This window comes from Ursus americanus, chromosome 7 (assembly GCF_024610735.1).
Source record: "Ursus americanus isolate L20-20 chromosome 7, mUrsAme1.1.p, whole genome shotgun sequence".
NCBI lineage: Eukaryota > Metazoa > Chordata > Mammalia > Carnivora > Ursidae > Ursus > Ursus americanus.
Window position 1 is genome coordinate 77,994,542 of NC_142133.1, and position 21,454 is coordinate 78,015,995.

General features: G+C 34.4%; 1 protein-coding gene across 1 annotated transcript in view; it reads left to right on the forward strand.

Moving 5' to 3' along the window:
* The window catches only part of ROCK2 (Rho associated coiled-coil containing protein kinase 2), a 133,839-nt gene that overhangs the window by 84,540 nt on the left and 27,845 nt on the right, over window positions 1-21,454 (forward strand). Inside the window, exons 6-19 of the mRNA XM_045776013.2 lie at window positions 3,865-4,009; window positions 6,748-6,886; window positions 8,996-9,087; window positions 9,888-10,047; window positions 11,538-11,598; window positions 12,208-12,219; window positions 13,212-13,291; window positions 13,466-13,514; window positions 14,109-14,244; window positions 14,340-14,431; window positions 14,678-14,924; window positions 15,322-15,428; window positions 18,032-18,191; window positions 20,911-21,071. Coding sequence (XP_045631969.2) covers window positions 3,865-4,009; window positions 6,748-6,886; window positions 8,996-9,087; window positions 9,888-10,047; window positions 11,538-11,598; window positions 12,208-12,219; window positions 13,212-13,291; window positions 13,466-13,514; window positions 14,109-14,244; window positions 14,340-14,431; window positions 14,678-14,924; window positions 15,322-15,428; window positions 18,032-18,191; window positions 20,911-21,071 — 1,641 coding nt within the window. The remainder of the gene's footprint in view (window positions 1-3,864; window positions 4,010-6,747; window positions 6,887-8,995; window positions 9,088-9,887; window positions 10,048-11,537; window positions 11,599-12,207; window positions 12,220-13,211; window positions 13,292-13,465; window positions 13,515-14,108; window positions 14,245-14,339; window positions 14,432-14,677; window positions 14,925-15,321; window positions 15,429-18,031; window positions 18,192-20,910; window positions 21,072-21,454) is intronic.

A 21,454-nucleotide genomic window follows, 5' to 3' on the forward strand; every position in this document is an offset into this window, starting at 1 on the left:
GCAGATTCCTACTCAAACCTTGAAACTCAGTCCAAAGTTTACTTATCTTGGCTCAAGTTGGCTCCTATGTCCTTAGGCATGCCCCCCTTTTGGAGCATTTTCTTATTTTTTAGCAGTATAAGTCGTTGAGGACTTGTATTTTCTCTGCCCCAGATCTGGAATCAGCCACTTTTCCAGGAAGCTCAGATTTCTTTTATTCAAGAATGGTTTTTAGAAATCAGTATTTGGGCACTACATATGCTTATTGCTCCTTGAGTGCCATTATTTCTAGGCCTTGTCAGCAGACACATGTAGTCTGAATATACTATATGTGCTAATCCATATGCACACACATGTTCATATTTAATTTGTTACTTACCTCTCTGTATATCTAGGCTACTAAAAATCATGAGTTCATACTGACACTTTTTTTTTTTAAAGATTTTATTTATTTATTCGACAGAGATAGAGACAGCCAGCGAGAGAGGGAACACAAGCAGGGGGAGTGGGAGAGGAAGAAGCAGGCTCCCAGCGGAGGAGCCTGATGTGGGGCTCGATCCCATAACGCTGGGACCACGCACTGAGCCGAAGGCAGACGCCCAACTGCTGTGCCACCCAGGCGCCCCCATACTGACACTTTTTCTTGTCCTTCACCACAGGGCTCATTGTAGTCTTCCTCCTTTCTTTTTTGTAATTTCTGTTTTAGTCACTGAGAAACCTGGCTTTCTTGGGGCATCTGGGTGGCTCAGTCAGTTACGGGTCTGCCTTTGGCTCAGGTCGTGATCCCAGGGTCCTGGGATCGAACCCTGCATCGGGCTCCCTGCTCAATGGGGAGCCTGTTTTCTCCCTCTCCTCCTGCCACTGCCCCTGCTTGTGCTCTCTCTCGCTATCATAAATAAATAAAATGTTTTTTTTTTAAAAAAAGAAAGAAACCTGGCTCTGATTATTACAGTATATTTACTTGTTCAACTCTAGGAGACACACACATAGAATTACTAATTCCTACCTCTGTGACAAACAGATTTACTCATTAGAACGTATTTTTGTACAGTTCATTTTGTATTTAGCCTTATAGTATCTTTTACAGATACTGTTTTCCAGTTACTTATGTTAGTCCTTTTTATCCTTACCCCATTTGGTTTGGTTATTTTATTAATTTATAAAACAGATTCATTACTGTTTGTATTCCATTTGGCGTATCCCCCCCCACATCCTGGTTGATTTTATTATTTATAGTCTTTATGATGTATGAAGCATTCCTCTGGCTTTAGGAGTTAAAACTGTACAAATTGTATGGTCAGAGAAGGATCCTATCCTCCTTACTCCTACTACCCCTTTCCTATACTCCCTTCTTTCCACCCTTTTCCCACCCACTCCCACCACGGGTAAACCAGGTCTTTTTAGTTTCTGGTTTATCCTTTCTGTATTTCTTTTAGAGTACGAGAAGAGACTTGTCATAAAAGTAGATTCTGTATTCATGTAATTTGAGAACTTTTCCATAAGACAGTTTTAAAATGTCTTTTCCAAATATTTATTTTAAAAAATTTTAACCTCCAGAATGAATCAAAAATTGTGGTTAGAATATTTATTTTCCCAAAAGCAGAGTGCTGTTCACATAGTTTACCTACTAAAAATTCTTTAGTTGTGCCAAAGTATTTATTCTGCAAGTGGTTATTCAAATTGATCTCCATCTTACCTTTCCCACGTTCCTCATTGTGAAACTTTACTTTTAGCTAATTTGGACTTTACTGCATTTCTTTTTTGCTTGCTTGCTCGCTTCCTTCCTTCCTTTTTTAAAAATTTTACGTATTTATTTAGAGAGAGAGCATGAGCAGGGGGAGGGGCAGAGAGAGAAAATCCCAAGCAGACTCTGTGCTGAGTGTGGAACCCACACAGGGCTCCATCTCACGAACCCGAGACCATGACCTGAACCAAAATCAGGAGTCAGAGGCTTAACCGACTGAGCCACCCAGGCGCCTCTTCACTGCATTTCCTGAATATGCTTTATATAAAGTCATTCTTATTCTTTTAGCTTTGCTCTTTTTTCTTTCTAAGCTGTCATACTTCTCTCTCTCTTAAAGCCTAACTTGTCCCATCCTTTACAGCCTAATATTATGCCAGTTATTTTTTTTTATCTTACCCTTTCCTCTCCTTCCTTTAAACTTTGAATGCTAAATAAATTTTCTTCTAATGGCATTTTTTGATGTGTGTGTCCAGTTAGATTTTAGCTGTTGAGTCTCATAGGATTCATTTTTTTAAAGTCTAATTTCTATGGATACATGTGAAATGAATTTTGTTTACCCTAACAAGTCTTTTAATGTTTCCTCTAACAAAAGTATAGGAGAGTCCATGATAAAAATTAATTTTATACCTTGCCTTTTAAAGTTAGGCACTGTTGTTTTTCATCTTTTATCCTAAGTATTAATCCATATAAATTATTGCCCTCATAATTTTCAGAACTTTCATTAATTTATATTCAAACTAAACCGACTTCTATTCTCTATTTGCTATATACTTGGGAAAGTAAAATCATTGAATTGTTGCTAATTTGAAGAATGAAAAGATTGTTTTCGAAATTAATTTCCCATGATTAACGTATATTTTATTGCACTTAAATACGTTTACATAAGTCATATTTACAAAATACATGGAACTTCTTTTCCCAAGGTGTTCATAATACTTAGCATTTTGGGAATTTATATTAGCTTCCTTATGAGGAATGTGGATGACATACTCTTTACTGGGCAGGTAAAGGAAATGGAGGGCATTTAAATTAATCTATAAATTTTGCAAGTTTGCACAGAGCTGGAGGTGAACGAATATTATTTAGCATTATACTATTATAGTGATTTAATTTTACAGCACATACACACACATATACTACACACCACGCATGCATACATATATTTACAGTGGTTCTTGTCCTTGTCAAAAAGACATCAGATAGGGATTGTCTTATTACCCACCAAAACTAAACACAGATAAAGGTGTTTTTTTAATCAATTTGCCAAATATCTTGATGCCACAGCTCCATATTTCTTCTTTTTTTTTTTTTAAGATTTTATTTATTTATTCGACAGAGATAGAGACGGCCAGCGAGAGAGGGAGCACAAGCAGGGGGAGTGGGAGAGGAAGAAGCAGGCTCATAGTGGAAGAGCCTGATGTGGGGCTCGATCCCAGAACGCCAGGACCACGCCCTGAGCCGAAGGCAGACGCTTAACCGCTGTGCCACCCAGGCGCCCCCACAGCTCCATATTTCTAAATACGCAGCTTGATGGTGGAGCTTTCAAACTGTTAAGATCTTTTAATTTAAACATTTGCTGTATTTCCTCCATTTTTTCTTAATATAATAACTGTTTCTTTATCCAGCCTCCAAACTAGGCTCTTTGGAATCTTAATTACTGCAGTTTCTTTTGAAAATACCAAAGTCTCCTTTCTCTCTAATTCTTTTCCCCAGGTCACTAGCTTAAGATCACATTTTGTACTTCCCTTATAACTCTTAGAAAGTGAAACAAAAGATGTTGATTTGCTTGGGATTCCCATGGAGTTTACCACTTTTTCCTTTTTCCATTGATGAAGCCTCCTGTATTTTAGAGTTGAAAAGTTATCCTTGATTTCCCACTTTTAGGCATTTCATAATACATTTATCTCCTGTCTTCCCAAAGCTGTATCAGCAATGAAGTTCTGTAGGTAGGAATTTGTAGTGTGTGTGTATATATATACACATATATATATACACACACATATATATATAATAGTCTATATGCTATATATATAATAATATATAATATTATATAAATTACTATATATATAAGTGAATTAGTTGCATTTATGTGTTTATGTTTTTACATGCAGCTGTTTTTCTTTAACTCTGCTCTTTACCAGACAGGCATGGTGCATTGTGATACAGCAGTTGGAACACCCGATTATATTTCACCTGAGGTTCTCAAATCACAAGGGGGCGATGGTTACTACGGGCGAGAATGTGATTGGTGGTCTGTGGGTGTTTTCCTTTTTGAAATGCTGGTGGGTAAGTAAATATTTTAACTTGTCTTTTTTTCAGAACCCATCTCGTAACACTAGTTTTAAGTCAAGAATTTGAGAATATAAGGAAATTAATTGTGTCCTATGGAAGAAGTGGATTTTTAGAAACTTTGAATTAGATGTATCAGATATGACAGATTATTAATTGGAAAATTAAAGCCAAATTGTACTGGCACAGTACAAGGAATCGAAAGTATATTGCTAGGAAATAATCCTTCAGTGGGCCTTTTTGTATGAAGAAAACGTTAGAACAAGAAGCAAGTTTATAGCTTCAGTGGGCCTCTAGTCTAAGATTTTCTTGATAGATAGTATTTGTTGTGAATATTTTAAGTCTGTTAATATTTGTTCCAATAATAGCTTAAAAGTATTCTTTAGTTTGTTTATATAATTATGTAATTGATTTTTGTCAACTGTGTTTCTTCTATTACTTGTATTTACATATGCTTTTAATTCTAGTAAAATAAATCATAGTTATTGACCATTTGATTATCGATAAAAATATTTCACAATAATATTTCATTCTCAGAAAACTCAGGGGCAAATTTAATAATTTCTTTCACTTTGACCAAATCAACATTTGAAAGGCTCAGGTGTTTCAAAACTTTTCTTTACATCGTAGATTTCATTCTTAGATTTCCCATTCCTAAGTACTGGGGTCACAAAAATATCTTCGGGCTAAGGAAGCCAGTGAATGAATTATCTGGCTTGGGGATGAGAACAGATAGAGCCAATAAATCTATTTTCTGAGGCAAGTGTGATAAGGCTAATAACATTATATGAAACATGGGGCACCTGGGTGGCTCAGTTGTTAAGCGTCTGCCTTCGGCTCAGGGCGTGATCCTGGCATTCTGGGATTGAGCCCCAAGTCAGGCTCTTCCGCTGGGAGCCTGCTTCTTCCTCTCCCACTCCTCCTGCTTGTGTTCCCTCTCTCACTGGCTGTCTCTCTCTCTCTGTCGAATGAATAAATAAAATCTTTAAAAAAAAATTATATGAAACAACTTTAAAGTTGAAAATATATTTTTAGAAATTAGAGAATTTATTTTCTAGAGGATGACCCTAAAAAAAATTGGTAGTGGAAAATCTGTTAAAATCTGTATGATTATTATGATTATTGCTTAAAAGAATCAGAACATTTTGGCAAATCTCAAATTTAAATAATAATTAGTCATGGAATGTTTTTGTGGCATAAATTGCCTTCTCTTGATGACCATTTTGTGTATGTAGTATTGACCTTGCTATGCTTTAAACTCATGTCATAGTACGACCTTATGTTGTTTTGGGCCTTTGTAATTGTAGTGCATCTCTTTACATGCAGGGTATGTTCCCAGGTAGCTGTCCATTCTCCCCACCTCTGGCCCAGTCTGATGATACATTAGGTGTATCTTGTAATCTTTAAAGTAGAATTATTCTGTATTTGGAGAAAGTCACATAGCTCCTTTGACGAGACCATTTAAATACCTGCTACTGTTTTCGACTCTTGATTCGAATTTAATGACTTTGACGCTGATTTACAGTATTCTGAGCTTACTCTGGTGCTTGCCTAGGTTGGTTAGCACTGGACTTCATTTAAAGGACTCTACTGCAATTAAAAATGGCACTAGAAAAATCTTTTTTTTTTTTAAGATTTTATTTATTTATTTGACAGAGAGACAGCCAGCGAGAGAGGGAACACAAGCAGGGGGAGTGGGAGAGGAAGAAGCAGGCTCCCAGCGGAGCAGGGAGCCCGATGCAGGGCTCGATCCCAGGACCCTGGGATCATGCCCTGAGCCGAAGGCAGACGCTTAACGACAAGCCACCCAGGTGCCCCCGCACTAGAAAAATCTTGAATTCAAAGCACCCCTTTGTTCTCTTTAAAAACAAACAAAAACTACCTGAATACCCCTTTTGAAATTCTGGATTGTCTGATTTGGGAAAGTCTGGTTTGTACTAAGGTGACTTACAGTTGAGTCATACTGGCAGGGCCTTTAATTCTTATGGCTTTAGATGAATAGTGGCCAAAATGGTGCCTTCAACTTTTTCTGTCTTTACACTCCAATGCCTCTTTAGCATAGCCGTTAGTCTGCAAGAACACTGCATTGGGAGACCATTTCTGCCATTTTCAATTCTAGCTATGTGTCATCTTAGGCAAATCGTGCGCGAAATAATAGGGCTGGTCTAACTCTTAGAGCTGCACTGCCCAGTTTATCATGATGAAAATGGTTTATGTCTGCACAGTCCAGTATGGTGAGCACTGGCCACATTGAGCTCTTGAACTGTGGCTAGTGTGACTAGGGAACTGAAGTTTTTATTTTATTTAATTTTAATGAATTAAACTTTAAATTGCCACATGTGGCTGGCTAGTGGCTACTGTACTGTATAACACAGCTCTAGAGAGTAATCTCAGAAAAGGCTGATCCAGCTCAAGCATTAGTGGACTCTGATCTATCTGACCCTACTTAATAATCTTTTTCTTTAATTATCAAGTGAATTATTTCCTTTCCCATTGTAAAAACAGTAACAAATTCTAGAGTTAGCATTGATTTTATTTTGCTTTTAGGAATTGATGGTTCATTGGTGTGGTTAAAATTTAAATATGTCCTTGGTATGTTCTGTTGTGTTTCGACTGAGACTCCTGGCCCATAGATCATTTGTTCTTCCATGCATGTGACAAATTTAAACAATAGATGAAAAGTGTTTAATTTGCATTCTCTGTTACACTCAGTATCTTCTCTCTTGGAATTTTAGGGGATACTCCATTTTATGCAGATTCACTTGTAGGAACATATAGCAAAATTATGGATCATAAAAACTCACTGTGTTTCCCTGAAGATGCAGAAATTTCTAAGCATGCGAAGAATCTCATTTGCGCCTTCTTAACAGATAGGTAATATACGTTGAATTTCTTTGTAGAGAGCCCTTAACTTTTAAATATGTAGGAATGAAAGCATAGCTTTTATTTGCATATGAAATCTCTCATTCTCTTTATCCAAATTGCTTTTAATTCTGGGTTAGCCTTTTCCTACTGCTAAGTCTGGTGTTGGGTTACTCTCGTCATTATGTGTGTGCAACCCCATTGTAATCTAACTCTAACCTTACCTTCATGTCTAAAAAGAAAAAATAGAACTTGGTAAGATAATGCATTTGAGAGAAATAAAACTTGTATTATTCACATTTTATCCTTTGAAGTGATTAAGCCATCTGACTCTTACTGTATAACTTTAGAGAGAAGAGTGTTTTGTGTAGATACATACTTGACAGGTTATAATCTCAAAAACTATTTGTATTTGACTTGGGAGTGCCTCCTTCCCAGTCCTTTTTTATTTGGATTTGAATATGAGTAAGTCTGCCCTGGAAATTCTATATTTCTGAAAACAAAATAGGTGAACAACACTGTGAAACCTGCCTCAAAAAGGGAAGATAGAAAACTCTTTGGAGTTTCTTCCTTGGCCTTTCTATTCAGTTCTTTCAGCTTTGTGATAAGAGTCAACCTGTCAAAGGACCAACTTTTATAGGGGAGTGCATGCACCACAGTCAGCGCTTCACTCACCAGCATTATGATCTTAGGGAAATAATTTTACTATTTGGGGGAAATTTTACTTATCCATAAACAATGGGATCAGATCAGATTGATAACTGAGGACCTTTCTAGCTCGAAAATGGTATGATTTCTCAGCAAACCATATTGTTTGTTAGCCAGTTGCTGTTACAAGCAGTACTACAGTGACTATCTTCATGCATTTATATCTTGCATACATTCTGTAGGATAAAGTTTTAAAGGTGGAATTCTAGGATACACACTTTAAAATTGAGTTGGTGTTACAGAATTGACCCCCAGAGTAGTCACAGCAGGGTGTATTTCCACTGATGATAGTTTCCTCATTCTCATCAAACTGAAGATAATGGATTTTTTTTTCCATCTAAAGCAAGAAAAGGTATTGCTATTTTTTCTCATTAGAGAGGTTAATCATTTTAATATGTTTATCAATTAATAAGATTTGTTAATTATCTGATTAATGAACAATCGATGCTGATAAACTTGGAACAAATCCTGTATGTTTGATTTGGGACTAGATGAGTTGATGAGGATGACCATACTTTGTGCTGAAAGATAAATATAAAACGGAATATAGCACATGTTAATGAAAGATTTATCATAGCAATTTACTGGGGGGGGTGCAGACTAAGGAATGATTGTAGGTAGAGAAAAGAATTTGGAAAAGAATTTAATGCCATCATTGTGGCTAACAGTACTTCCCTCTAAAGTTTACAGGTTTTTCTGTTTATATTAAACATGGCTCCAGGGGCATATAAAAAAACAGATGTTTTTTATTTCCATAAAATCTTCATTGAAAACTCAAAGGGCCAAAGAATGAAATTGTTAATATTGTTTTTCTTGTATTCAGAATGATCATTTTAATATAAGTGTAGGAATATAATTTATCAGACTCAATATTGATAGTTTCTAACAATATGTAAGTTCTTTTTAAGAGGAGATTTTTATTTTTTTTAATTTTTATTTAATTTTTTTAAAGATTAAAAAAAATTTATTTATTAGAACACATGAACGGGTTGGGGTAAGGGCGGAGGGAGAGGGAGAGAATTTCAAGCAGACTCCATGCTACATTTTTATTAGAGGCTTTGAATAACTCTTCTGTGTCTGAAGTTAACTCTGTCCATTTTACATCCTGGAGTTGGTCATGCAGTTTTGGCACACACAGATGAATATTTTTATTTGAAAGTCTTATGTGTACTTTTGTTTGATACATACTACAGATGGAAATACATTTCCCTTTCTATGGCATTTACTATACAGTCCTTTTAATCTAGAGAGATCATATATAATAAAATGTTTTTGAAAAACATTTAAGCTGAAACTGTTAATAAAGATATCTCAAAGTCATTTGTGATCATTATATTGATCCTAGGCAAGATAAGAAGTAATTTATTTTTTTGGTAATCTTTTTATAATATTATCTTTAACTCCATTGTTTAGGGAGGTACGACTTGGGAGAAATGGGGTAGAAGAAATCAAACAGCATCCTTTCTTTAAGAATGATCAATGGAATTGGGATAACATAAGAGAGAGTAAGTCAGTAAATTTAACTATTTCCATTCCATCACATTTTAAATCTCAGAAATTGATTCCTCTTTTGAATTAGTAATCATGTTTGATACACTTAATGCTAACTAATTTTAAATTGAGAGATTTCATTTCAAATTTATTCTGTGGCAATATTTATGACTAAATGTTCCTCAATATCTTAACCTAATTTGTATTCATTAGCAGTATTTCTTAATACTTTTATAGTAAACGGATTTCTTAATTTGTCAAGTTTTTTATGGATCTCAATAATTTTCAGAATGGGGAAAATATCCCCTAATTTGAATATGTTTGAATTAATAAATCAGTTATTATTTATGTAGGCCATACTTTGGTGAATACTAGAATAAGCATAGTAATTCATTTTAGCTTTATGTATATTTGACATTAATTCATTATAAGAGTAAGAAATATTTTACTTAAAGAATGTAAAAAGCCAAACACAAAGAATGTGTTTGCAAGTTTTTGCCACTTGCAATTTTAATACCTAGAATAATATCATATTGCTCTCCTTGTTTAATTGATTTATCTATACTTAAACCTCCTCTAATGTAGTAATAAAAAATTAATAAAAGTTTAATTTTTTGAAATGATAGAATGTTAAACATGGTACCAAAATTTTCTATAGTAAATCATAATGTTATTGATTAATTATATATTACTAATGTATAATGTGTTGGTATTAATAGATATTACTAATATGTAATTGGTATAAAACAAAATCTGGGTGGTTAATGTGTATTTTGATTATGAAGAGAAGAATCCATTTCTTTTCTTTTACCAGCGGCGGCCCCTGTAGTACCTGAACTCAGCAGTGACGTAGACAGCAGCAATTTTGATGACATCGAAGATGATAAAGGAGATGTAGAAACCTTCCCGATTCCTAAAGCTTTTGTGGGAAATCAGCTGCCTTTTATAGGATTTACCTACTATAGAGAAAATTTGTATGTGTTTTGTTTGTTAGATTTTTATTGCTTTCAGGATTTAGCTGTAAAGAGTTATCTTACTGTGAGACTCCATTACAGAAGATAAAGTGTTAATACATTTTAAACTTTTGAGTTTTTTAAAAAGGACTATCGAAAGTTATTTTTCATTTAGTTCCATTACTTCTGAATGTTATTTACAAATGTATGCAAGGCACTGTTCTATATTCTTTGGGGGATAGAGAGTAAGACTAAGTATGTTCAAAGGAACTTATCAACTAATAAGGGATATAAGAGAATAATATAGTCATAATAAGGATAGAAATATGATATTTGCTTTAAGAAACATACCAAAATATCTGAGATGGTTCAGGACAAAAGTAAAAGTAAAAGGTGAGGTAAGAAGTCAGGTAAGACCTCAGGGAAGGGGGGATGTTTTTAAAGCTAAGAAAAGGTTTTGAGTGGCCAAGATGTGGGGAGGTTAGGTGAGAGTTGTGGGGAGATGAACAATGGAAGCAAAAGTGTGGCATGTTAGCACACGTTGGGAGCAGAGTAGTGTGGTCCAGTAGGGCTCAAACACAAGGTGCATATTACTGTGTTACAATCATGTGGAGGACCTAATGAGACTTCAAGTTTCTTTCCTGTAATCCCTCCATGTAGCACAGAGTCTGGCACAAGGCCGATAAATAATGGTTGGCTGCAGTGAGTATTGGGTATAAAGATTAAAAACTATATTGGAGTTGAAGTTCAGAGGAAGAATAAAGCAGCAGATGATTATTGTGTGCTATACTGAGGGACTTTTGACTTTCATAGGCAGTGAGGAGTGAGACATTAGAGACATTTGAGAAACTTTTGGTACTTCCATGTGTGTGATGGTCGGGGTGACCAACCATTTCGGTTTGCCAAGGACGGAGGGGCTTCGTAGGATATGTCAAAGGACTTTGATGCTGAAACTAAGAAAATCCCCAGCCAACCAGAATGAGTTGGCCACCCTGCTAATGATAGTATTCTGAAAACTACTGTAATGCTCACTAAAATGAGGATATGAGTGCCTGGATAAACCCAGTGAGGGAGGACCCAGTTAAAGAGAGAAATTGACAGGTAAATAGAAGTGATGATTTATGTATTAAGACCTGGGAATCAAGAGATGTTATCTTTGAGAAGGAGGAGAGATGTCTCTTTCTAGAAGATTTCTGGATAAAATAGTTATTACAGGAACTCAAAATGAGATGAAGAGGGGCAAAGTATGGCCCATGTAGTGACTCCAGTCTCAACAATATTAAGACTAGAACATCCAATAAGAGTGGGGGAGGGCAAAAAAAAGTGTAGCATTTTAAATTATTGAGAATGATAAATATCTAGAGAGGAAAACATTACTTCATTTAAAATATTTCAGAGTGATCAGAAAGAGAAGTCTTTGTGGCTGGAATTTAATTCTGATAATAATTTGGGGTATTAGAAAATGGATTAAAATAACATACAAAGGATTTATTTCCTGCCTTTCCTTCTAGGTTATTAGGTGACTCTTCATCTTGTAGAGAAAACGACTCAGTACAATCAAGGAAAAACGAAGTATGTATAGATTTTTACTAGTCTATTTTAGTCACATGTTCAACTAATTTAGTAAAATCCATGTGTTTAAAAAGTTCATTTGATGCTACTTTTTGAATCATTAGATGGCATTCTCTGTTGTAATACAGTTCAAAGAACATTGAAATGATCCATTTATTTGACAGGTATTATTGTGTAGATACAGTGGCTAGTAAAAAGATGAATTACACATGGCTTTAGACTTAGTTTTAGTAGCAAAAGGGATACAATAGATTTGTAAGCAACTATAATATCAGAAATTTTTATAATCTTAGTACTATAAAAGAATGTAGATAATAACGTATAAGGGTACAGAAATAGTGGAGGAAGTAATTGAGTGTTTAGGAATGAATTCAGATAAAGGGTGGTTTTTATCAAACTTAATAGTATTTTGTGGCCTCTAATTTCTAACTGTGTACAAAAGTAAATCATATACACACATACATATTAATGAGGATGCTAAACATTTTTCTCCTTAAAATTTATAGAAAGTAAAAAAGTTGGTTAGGTAATTCTGGTATGATTTATCTTAGGAATTTTCTAAAGCATACAAGTGTTGTAAATTTCTGTTTTCTGTTTTGTTTTAAATAGGAAAGTCAAGAGGTATGTTGATGTCACGTATGTTGAAAAACTGAAAAAAGTGCGTCGCTCTAGCAATGTTTTGATATAGCCATTTTCCACCTAGCATTTGGAGTACTACATCTGACTGAGAGAGAAGTTCCCGACCTTTTTTCTACCAAGTATTTCTTTCCTTATTGCCCTTATGGATCTATTGTTTAAATATGTATTGTGTAATTTTCTTAGTTTATCAAGGATATTATAACTGATTAACATGTGAAAACTAGGGTGATCGAATTATACTAATGCAATAGCAGCCAAAAGCAGTTAAACTTGACTCATTCATTGGCCTGTATATTCTTATTAGAGAAAAATAATAGTTTTGCCCAAGATTTATAAAATACTTAAGAAACCGTGGGGAACCTAATCACTAGAAAGAATAACGGAAAGAACATTGGCCTTGGAATCTAATAGACTTGGATTGATTTTTGACACAGCCACTTATTAGCAAAGCCATCTTGGCCCTGTTACTCACCTTTTTTGAATTTCAGTTTCTTTATTGAATAGATACAACACTACCATATTCTTAGGGTTGTTAGGATTAATGAGACAACATTTGTAAGGTACCTACCACTATACCTAAGGGACAAAAGGAACTCAAAAAGTTAAATCCTTTATGAAGAAGGATAACCCAAAATGGGTTATTTAATACTTTCTGTGATTTTAGTTTATTTCAAGACCAACGTATCTGGCCTAGAAGAAGATGTAAAGAATGGCAAGAAAATGACTTATGGTCAATTAGCTATAGTTCATCAAAGAGTTATTGATTATAACTATAGTACTGTTCTGGCACAGTGTAGGAAGATATAAAAAAGAGCTTAAATTCTTATTTTTAAGAGCAATAATATATTTTTGAGCAAGTTCAAATATTTCAAGTATTTGTTTCAGATATAGACTTTTTCTCTTGTAAGTACACATTGTGACAGTATTTTAAGTGTGACCAAACTTTATAATTATAGTTTCTTGTTTTCTGACAGATTCAGAAAAAATTATACACATTAGAAGAACACCTTAGCACTGAGATACAAGCCAAAGAGGAACTAGAGCAGAAGTGCAAGTATGTTTTGTGGATAGTTAAATGTTGTATTTTAAAGTTTAAGTTTAAACATGTTACTAAAAATGAAGAGTTATGAAGTAATTTAATTATTTGATTATTTTCAAATTTATAGTAAGTAGATGTTTTTATTGTTAATTAGAGATTTTACTTACTGTTTCTTTTGAAATTCTTTAGATCTGTTAATACTCGCCTTGAGAAAGTAGCAAAGGAACTAGAAGAAGAGGTAAAGTTGCTGTGCTTTTATTAACATTTTTGTTCACTAAAAGTTTTGATGCCTCACTTACCTAAGGAGTTCTCTTAGAACTGTATTAATACATATCTTGATACATAGTAAGACCTACCTTCTAGCTTTGGTGAACAGGACTAAAAATTACAGGATAACCGTGATGATAGACTTCATTTTGTTATGTTTTTGCAAACTCGTTAATTTAGTATGTGTAGATATTGCAAGTAAAAAAAAATTGCATTTGTATTAATTACTTGGCTTAACAACAGAAAACCATTGTTTCTTCTTTTAAATTTCTGTTCATAACATTTTAGATCCATAGTTTATATCAAGTGAAGATAGTTTTCAGTGGTAATGGAATGTTTCAGAAAGTTTGACTTTCAGTAGAAACAATGAACACTGTGGTTTTGATAATTTAAGAGAGGTGTGCTATTTTGAAAATAATGGAAAACATTATTGTGAGTTTTAACAAAACAGCAGTTACAGCTTATTTTTAAAGGTGTCTTTTATCTGCTTTGAAATACTGAAGTATTGTTTTCTTTGATTTTTATGCATACTTTGCTTTGGTAATAACTTTAAGCATTATTTCAGATTACTTTAAGGAAAAATGTGGAATCAGCATTAAGACAATTAGAAAGAGAAAAGGCACTTCTTCAGCACAAAAATGCAGAATATCAGCGGAAAGCTGATCACGAAGCAGACAAGAAACGAAATTTGGAAAATGATGGTTTGTGGTGTAGAATATTAAATACTTACCAAAAATTAAGTATGTATGTATGTGTGTTGTGTTGAAGCTTGTCACTGAAATGCTTTTTATCATAGTTAACAGTTTAAAGGATCAACTTGAAGATTTGAAAAAAAGAAATCAGAACTCTCAGATATCCACTGAGAAAGTGAATCAGCTCCAGAGACAAGTAGGTTGATCTCAGTTGTAGTAAGGATATTGAATTATCTTAATGATGACTTATTAATACTACTTTTAGTTGGCGGTGTTACAAAAAGACCTTCTTTGCCTCTGATTTTAAAGGGAAATCATAAGGAAAATATTTTTAGGTTTTTTTCTTATTTTAAATAGTTTGTAATGGGGTACTAAATGGAAGTATTTTCTTAATATATGCCTGTGTTTGTTGTTGTTTGTTTGATTTTAAATGGAATGACAGCTGGATGAAACCAATGCTTTGCTGAGAACAGAATCTGATACTGCAGCCCGGTTAAGAAAAACCCAAGCAGAAAGTTCAAAACAGATTCAGCAGCTGGAATCTAACAATAGAGATCTTCAAGATAAAAATTGCCTGCTGGAGACTGCCAAGTTAAAACTTGAAAAGGAATTTATCAATCTTCAGTCAGTTCTAGAATCTGAAAGGAGAGACCGAACCCATGGATCCGAGATAATTAATGACTTACAAGGTATTAAAGTAGAGATTACACTTGAATTCATCTTGATGATTTGTATTTTGGAAATAACTTTAGATGATGGATAATGTGTTGGGAGTAGCACATTTCTGAATATATTACCTTTTCAGTGTAATAGATCTATTTAGGGTGTTGGAAATGCATTGATACAAACTTTTATGAATAGAAGGTTAACTTAAAAATAGTGTGAAATATTTTAAGTTGTCAGACCACGTCTCAGGGTGGTGGTTTGGATTCCAGCTGACTTCACTATAAGGCACTCTACCAACAGTTATAAAACTGCTCACAAATAACAGCTCCAAACTATGAGGTGACTTCTAAAATTTTTTACTCTTAATTTAATATGTATATACTTTGTGGGCATATTGTTTTTAAAATATTGCAATTTTAGGTAGAATATCTGGCCTAGAAGAAGATTTAAAGAATGGCAAAGTCTTATTGGCAAAAGCAGAGATGGAGAAGAGACAACTACAGGAGAGACTTGCCGATTTGGAAAAGGTAAAACACGTTCAGCGTTATATCTTTTAAGAAAATGACCATAGCATTTCAGATTGGAAAACTTATTCTAAAATAAGGGAAATCAGAGCCACCTGGGTGGCTCAGTTGGTTAAGTGGCTGCCTTCGGCTCATGTCATGATTCCAGTGTCAAGCCCCACATCGGGCTCCCTGTTCAGCGGGGGAGTCTGCTTTTCCCTCTCCCTTTCTCTCTGCCCCTGCTTGTGTGTTCTCTCTCTCAAATAAAATCTTTTAAAAAAATAAAATAAGAGAAATTAGTATGCTTTCAGTGGATGTTTCTCCCTAGGGATCCAAGGAAAACTCAAATTTTGACATATCTTAAAAATGATAGAAAGTTATGGCTTTTGGCATTTAAAAGTTTTTCTTTAAAAATACTATAAGTCAGGGATAATTTCTAGACTCTGTGCTGTGAATGTGGTATTTTTGTTCACTTAACAGGTAGGTGTGGGGCCTACTTAAAAAAATTTTTTTAAAAAGTCTCACAATCTAATGAGTAGTTTCTAAAGTAGTAATAAGGTACACAGATAATTCTAATGCAGCATGGTAAATAGAATGCTAGAAGAATGGACAGGGTATATTGGATGCACAGAATAAAGCCCCCGTCTGACAGGGCAGGATTGGTTGGCAGGGTAAAGGCACATTCTGAGTTGGGAAGATGGCATGAGCAAAGGTACAGAGGATGGAAAATAGAAACAGCATAGTTGGTTTATTTAATGCAAACGGCTCAATATTTCTGGAGTACAGAGCGGGGGTCAAGAAATTTTAGTCTTTTAAGGGCGAGGCAATAAATATTTCAGCCTTTGAAGGCCATATGGTCTCTGTTGCAACTCAGCTCTGCTGCATTACATAAAGGAATGGGTGTGGCTACATTCCAGTGAAATTTTACAAAAATAGACATCAGACCAAAGTTGGCCTAAAGATGGTGATAGGGTCCTAATGTTAAGTGAGGAATTCAGTGACCAGAAAGAACCAGGCATGAGCTAGATCATGGAAGATTTTGAATACTTTCTTAAACTTAGTTTCTCTAGCTAATGGACTAGCCACTGAAGGACTTTAAATTGGATGCTTTTACTAGAGGTACCTTTAAGATAGATCATTGTTAACCGTGTGGAGAATAAATTTGAGAAGGACAGGATAAGTGGTAGAGAGACTAGTCAGAGGCTTTTTCAGTAATTCAGATAATGGAGAATTAACTTGTACAGTGATTAAAAGGATGGAAAATAAGGATGAATCTGAGAAATATTTGGAGCAAGAATATTTGGCAGCACTTAGTGATTGATTAGATTATGCGTGTGTGTGGTATGTAAGGATGAGTTCTAGGTTCCTACTTTGTGACAAGATATATAATGGTACCACTAATTAAAAAAAAAAAGGGGAAACAGCTCTTTTAGAAGAGACAATGACAAATCCATTTTAGTTCTAAGCTTGAGGTGCCTGTGAGTCAGCCAAATTAGGATGTTTACGAAGCAATAATCTGTGTTCGTTAAAGCTAGAAATATTTGAGAGTCATTGGTACAGAAGTAGCTGAAGCCCTGTGAATAAGAGAACCTATCTGGGAAGAGATTGCTTTTTTATTTTTATGTGGTCCTTTTTTTTTTTTTTTGAAGGTTTTACCCATTTCTTTATTTGACAGAGAGAGAGAGAGCGAGAGAGCACAAGCAGGGCAAGCAGCAGAGGGAGAGGGAGAAGCAGGCTCCCTGCTGAGCAAGGAGCTCCATGTGGGGCTTGATCCCAGGACCCTGGGACCATGACCTGAGCCAAAGGCAGACGCTTAACCGACTGAGCCACCCAGGTGCCCCTGGGAAGAGATTGTTTAGAGCAGTGGTTTCTCAGGGCAGAGTAGATTACTCTCTTGGTGGATTGAAAAAAATCATTTTCAGTATTAAAGATTTATTTGAAAAACAAAAGAAGTATCTACATTTATGATACAAACTATAGAGAACAAAGAATTAGAAAATCTTTTTGAGGATATATAGAAAATTGACATCTATTATTAAAGATTCCCAATTTAAAACAAGTCTCCTATGTGGAATATAAGAGGGTAAAATGGAAGAGGATCCTAAAAATTATCTTTAGATACAGCAAAGGGAAATATTAGATGTGTTTTAAAAGTGAGAAATAATGATATAGGAAAGGGAGAAGCTTTGTGGCTGAAGAACACTACCTCCAGAGAACACCAGCATTCATGGAGCAGCTGGGGAAAAATTTCATAAGTGACAGAAAAGATGAGAACAGGAAGCGGGGAGCCAAGGGAATTCAGTGTCAGGTATGTCAAGGAAATAGTTTCAAGGGCAACAGTGAGTCTAAATGAGGTAAAGACTGAAAAGTATCAAATCTAATGTTGAGAATATTGGTTACTCTGTTGAGGTTAAAGGCTCTCAGTGGAGATCTCTAAACAGTAGAGTGGGGGGATGGGACATGGGTGCCATGGGAGGTGGATTCCATGGATCACTTTTATAAGAAGTTCCAGTGAAGAGGGGAAGAAAGGTATTGAACATTCTTAGCCTATAAAAAACAATTTTATAAGTTATTGAAATTGTGAGCCAGTCTTTTTGTTGATAGTTGCTATTTTAAATCTTTAATAGGAAAAGAACAACATGGAAATAGATATGACGTACCAACTGAAAGTTATACAGCAGAGCTTAGAACAAGAAGAAGCTGAGCATAAGGCTACAAAAGCACGGCTGGCAGATAAAAATAAGATTTATGAATCCATTGAAGAAGCGAAATCAGAAGCCATGAAAGGTATGCTTTTTTCTAAGACAGTTTTCCCACACATTGTACTAAGAATTGATTCTGTAGTCAACTCTTTGATTTTGAAAAATATTTTTTTTATATTTTATTGTCAAATAGTGGGAACTGGAGAGAAAAAAAACATTAGGAAAGCTTTATATGCATATCACTTTTTTCCTTTATGGCAACAATCATTTCTAAGAGATAGTAAGGCCCAAACACAAATTACTCAACCAAATTTAAGGATCAGAGAGAAATTAATATTTCAGGGGTATCAGTAGTAACAGGCATACAGAGCATGAAGTTCTAGATATATCTATTCAGATTTGGAGGATTTCCTCTTCTTGTAATATTTAGTTTGACATTTCACCAGTTTGTATAATAAAATTGTTGCCAGTTTATGCAAGATAAATGTTTTAAAAATAGTAGCTGACCTAACTAGAATATAAGCTCATTGAATATTTTGAACTCGGGCATGATGAAGATACTAGCTAGATTTGGTCAAAGTCATCCACTACAAAGGAATATAGGGTAAGATAACAGAGTTAACTTTTCCACAAACCAGCATGTATCTTGGAATTATATTAGGATAATTTCTTGTTTTCCTAACTGACTATTTATAATTATGATGGATTTGAAGTTCCAAGGGAAACTAATAAAATACTCTTGTGAAAGATTTATAGAACTCTTAAGCAGAAATTTTATTTCATACTGAAGCATAACATTTATAAGTAACTTAGCAAAAAAATAGATTTTCAGTTGTTGAATGTAATTAAAACTGGAGATTTTTTGGTTAAAATCAGTTTAGTTTAAGGCACTAATTAAGGATGTTAAGAGATTAAATGAGTACTTTAGTTAGAAAAATCTAATTACAAGAGAGGAAGTTAGTGGGCCATGTCTCCCTGTCAGTGACTTAGAAGGTAGAGTTGAATTTCTTTTGAGGTATAATTTACGTGCAATAAAATGCAGGCACTTTTCACATTGTAATACATACATGTTATCACCATTCAAAACAAGTTGTAGAATCTGTGTTTTCATCACCTCAGTAAGTTCACTTGTGCCCCTTTCTATTCTCTGTGCCCACATTAGGGTGATTGTTTTTTTTTAAATGAGTACATCTGTCCATGTCCGGGTCTAAAAGCCTTTGGTCTTTCTGCTGCATGTCACAGTTTCCTTTAATTAAGAATATGGCTTTCTAATGAATTACTGGTTATATGACCTTGTCCATAGTTACTTACCCCCCCCCCTTTTTTTTTGGTGCACTGTTTCCTCTAAAGAGACAGAGTATTAGGTTGTTGTGAAAACCAAGTACAATGATAGGGGAAAAGTACTTAGAAATAGTTGCTGTTATTAGTAGAATGTGAAAAATAGTTTCATTTTTTTCCACACTTTTGTAGACAGTTCATTAAAAACTGAAAATTCATAGGTTTATAAAACTTATATAACTGTAATAAATGATAATCAGATATCAAACATCAGGTATGAAAGAGCAGAGGAGCCCAATTGAATTTGAACAGATTTTCTAATCAGTACATCAGAAGGTAATCCTTTAATGGTAATAACTGGCATTTAATAATGAAATCACTTGCTTAGACATAGACTTTGCCTGCCCTTCAATTCAGGATTTAAAAAGGCTTTTAAGGGGTGCCTGGGTGGCTCGGTTGGTTAAGTGTCTGCCTTCAGCTCAGATCATGATCCCAGGATCCTGGGAGGAGCTGCATCTGGCTCCCTGCTCAGCAGGGAGTCTACTTCTCCCTCTGCCCCTCCCCCTGCTCATGCTCTCTCTCTCTCTCTCAAATAAATAAATAAAATCTTTAAAAAAAAATAAAAAGGCTTTTAAAAGCCTTTGCTGATTAATAAAACAAATTAAAAGTTTATTACAAATCATTTAGAAAATATAAGGAAGTATAAAGAACTAAAGAGTAACCACAGTCTTACTAATCAGGAGGATATTTTGTATATTTTCTGAATTTTTTGTACTGTTTTGCATTTTTTCTTTTAAAATAACACTGTGAACATTTTCATTAAATATTCTCCTTGAATAGTGAGCACTTATCAAATGCTTGTCATATGCCAGGCAACGTTTAAGTGCCACACAAATATTAACTCAGAATCTTCATAACATCCCTGTGAGGGAGGATAGGTACTGTTATCACCATTCTAGAGATGAGGAAATTGAGCCTCAGAGAGGTTAATTAACTTGTCCAGGCAAATAATTAGGACACATCACAGTTAGGGTTTAACCTCAAGAAGTTTGTTCCCAGAGTCTTGTCCTTTACCATTTCCCCAAGATATAATTGTCATCCTCTGCATAGTAATATGCTAATATGGAAAGAGCTATAGACATCATAAAAAAATCTACCTGGAATGTTTTAGGGTAAGAAGAGTAACACCAAGAGGCACAGAGTAGCAGGAAAATAAAATAAATTTTTATTAAAAAGATGTAAGGCTCTTTTAGTGAAGGCAGAATTATTTTACTTCCATTGGAATGGATAGAATATTGCAGTATAGTGGATTTTTCCACATTGCAAATGAAATAAATGCCTGATTTCCAGGCATGAAACTGTTGACGTTTAAAACTCATTAAGAAGAATGATGAAAATATTAAATTGGAAATTTAAAAAAAGTTTTTAAGCTATCATCATTTACTATAATTTTTATAGCACTGTGTCATGTATTTGATGTGCTTTTGTTTGTGAATTCATGATTGTATACATTTTTTTGGCAATAGAAATGGAGAAAAAGCTCTCAGAGGAAAGGACGTTAAAGCAGAAAGTGGAGAACCTATTGCTGGAAGCTGAGAAGAGATGCTCTATATTTGACTGTGACCTCAAACAGTCACAGCAGAAAATAAATGAACTCCTTAAGCAGAAAGATGTGCTAAATGAGGATGTGAGTATGAAGTGTACTAATAAGTAATAATAAATTATGTAATAAATTCATAGTCAACTTAGGTTTATCTGTAATGATGTGTAATGATGGTTTCATAATTTAAAATTTTTTCTTATAAAATAATATTCTGCAACCTTTAATTTTACCGAATTTGGCTGATATGCTAAATGATGAATCATAATTTAAAATTTTTAAGTTATTTTCACCTTAAAGACCATATTTTATTTAAAAAATAGGACATCAGAAATACAAAAAATATTTTACCATGAAATGAATGAACTGCCTAAGAGCAAAAGTCTGTTTTGTATGATCATATTTGCTGCAGGCTTCATTGATAAGAAAGATCAAATCATTACTTACATTTTACCAAGTAGACGATTTAT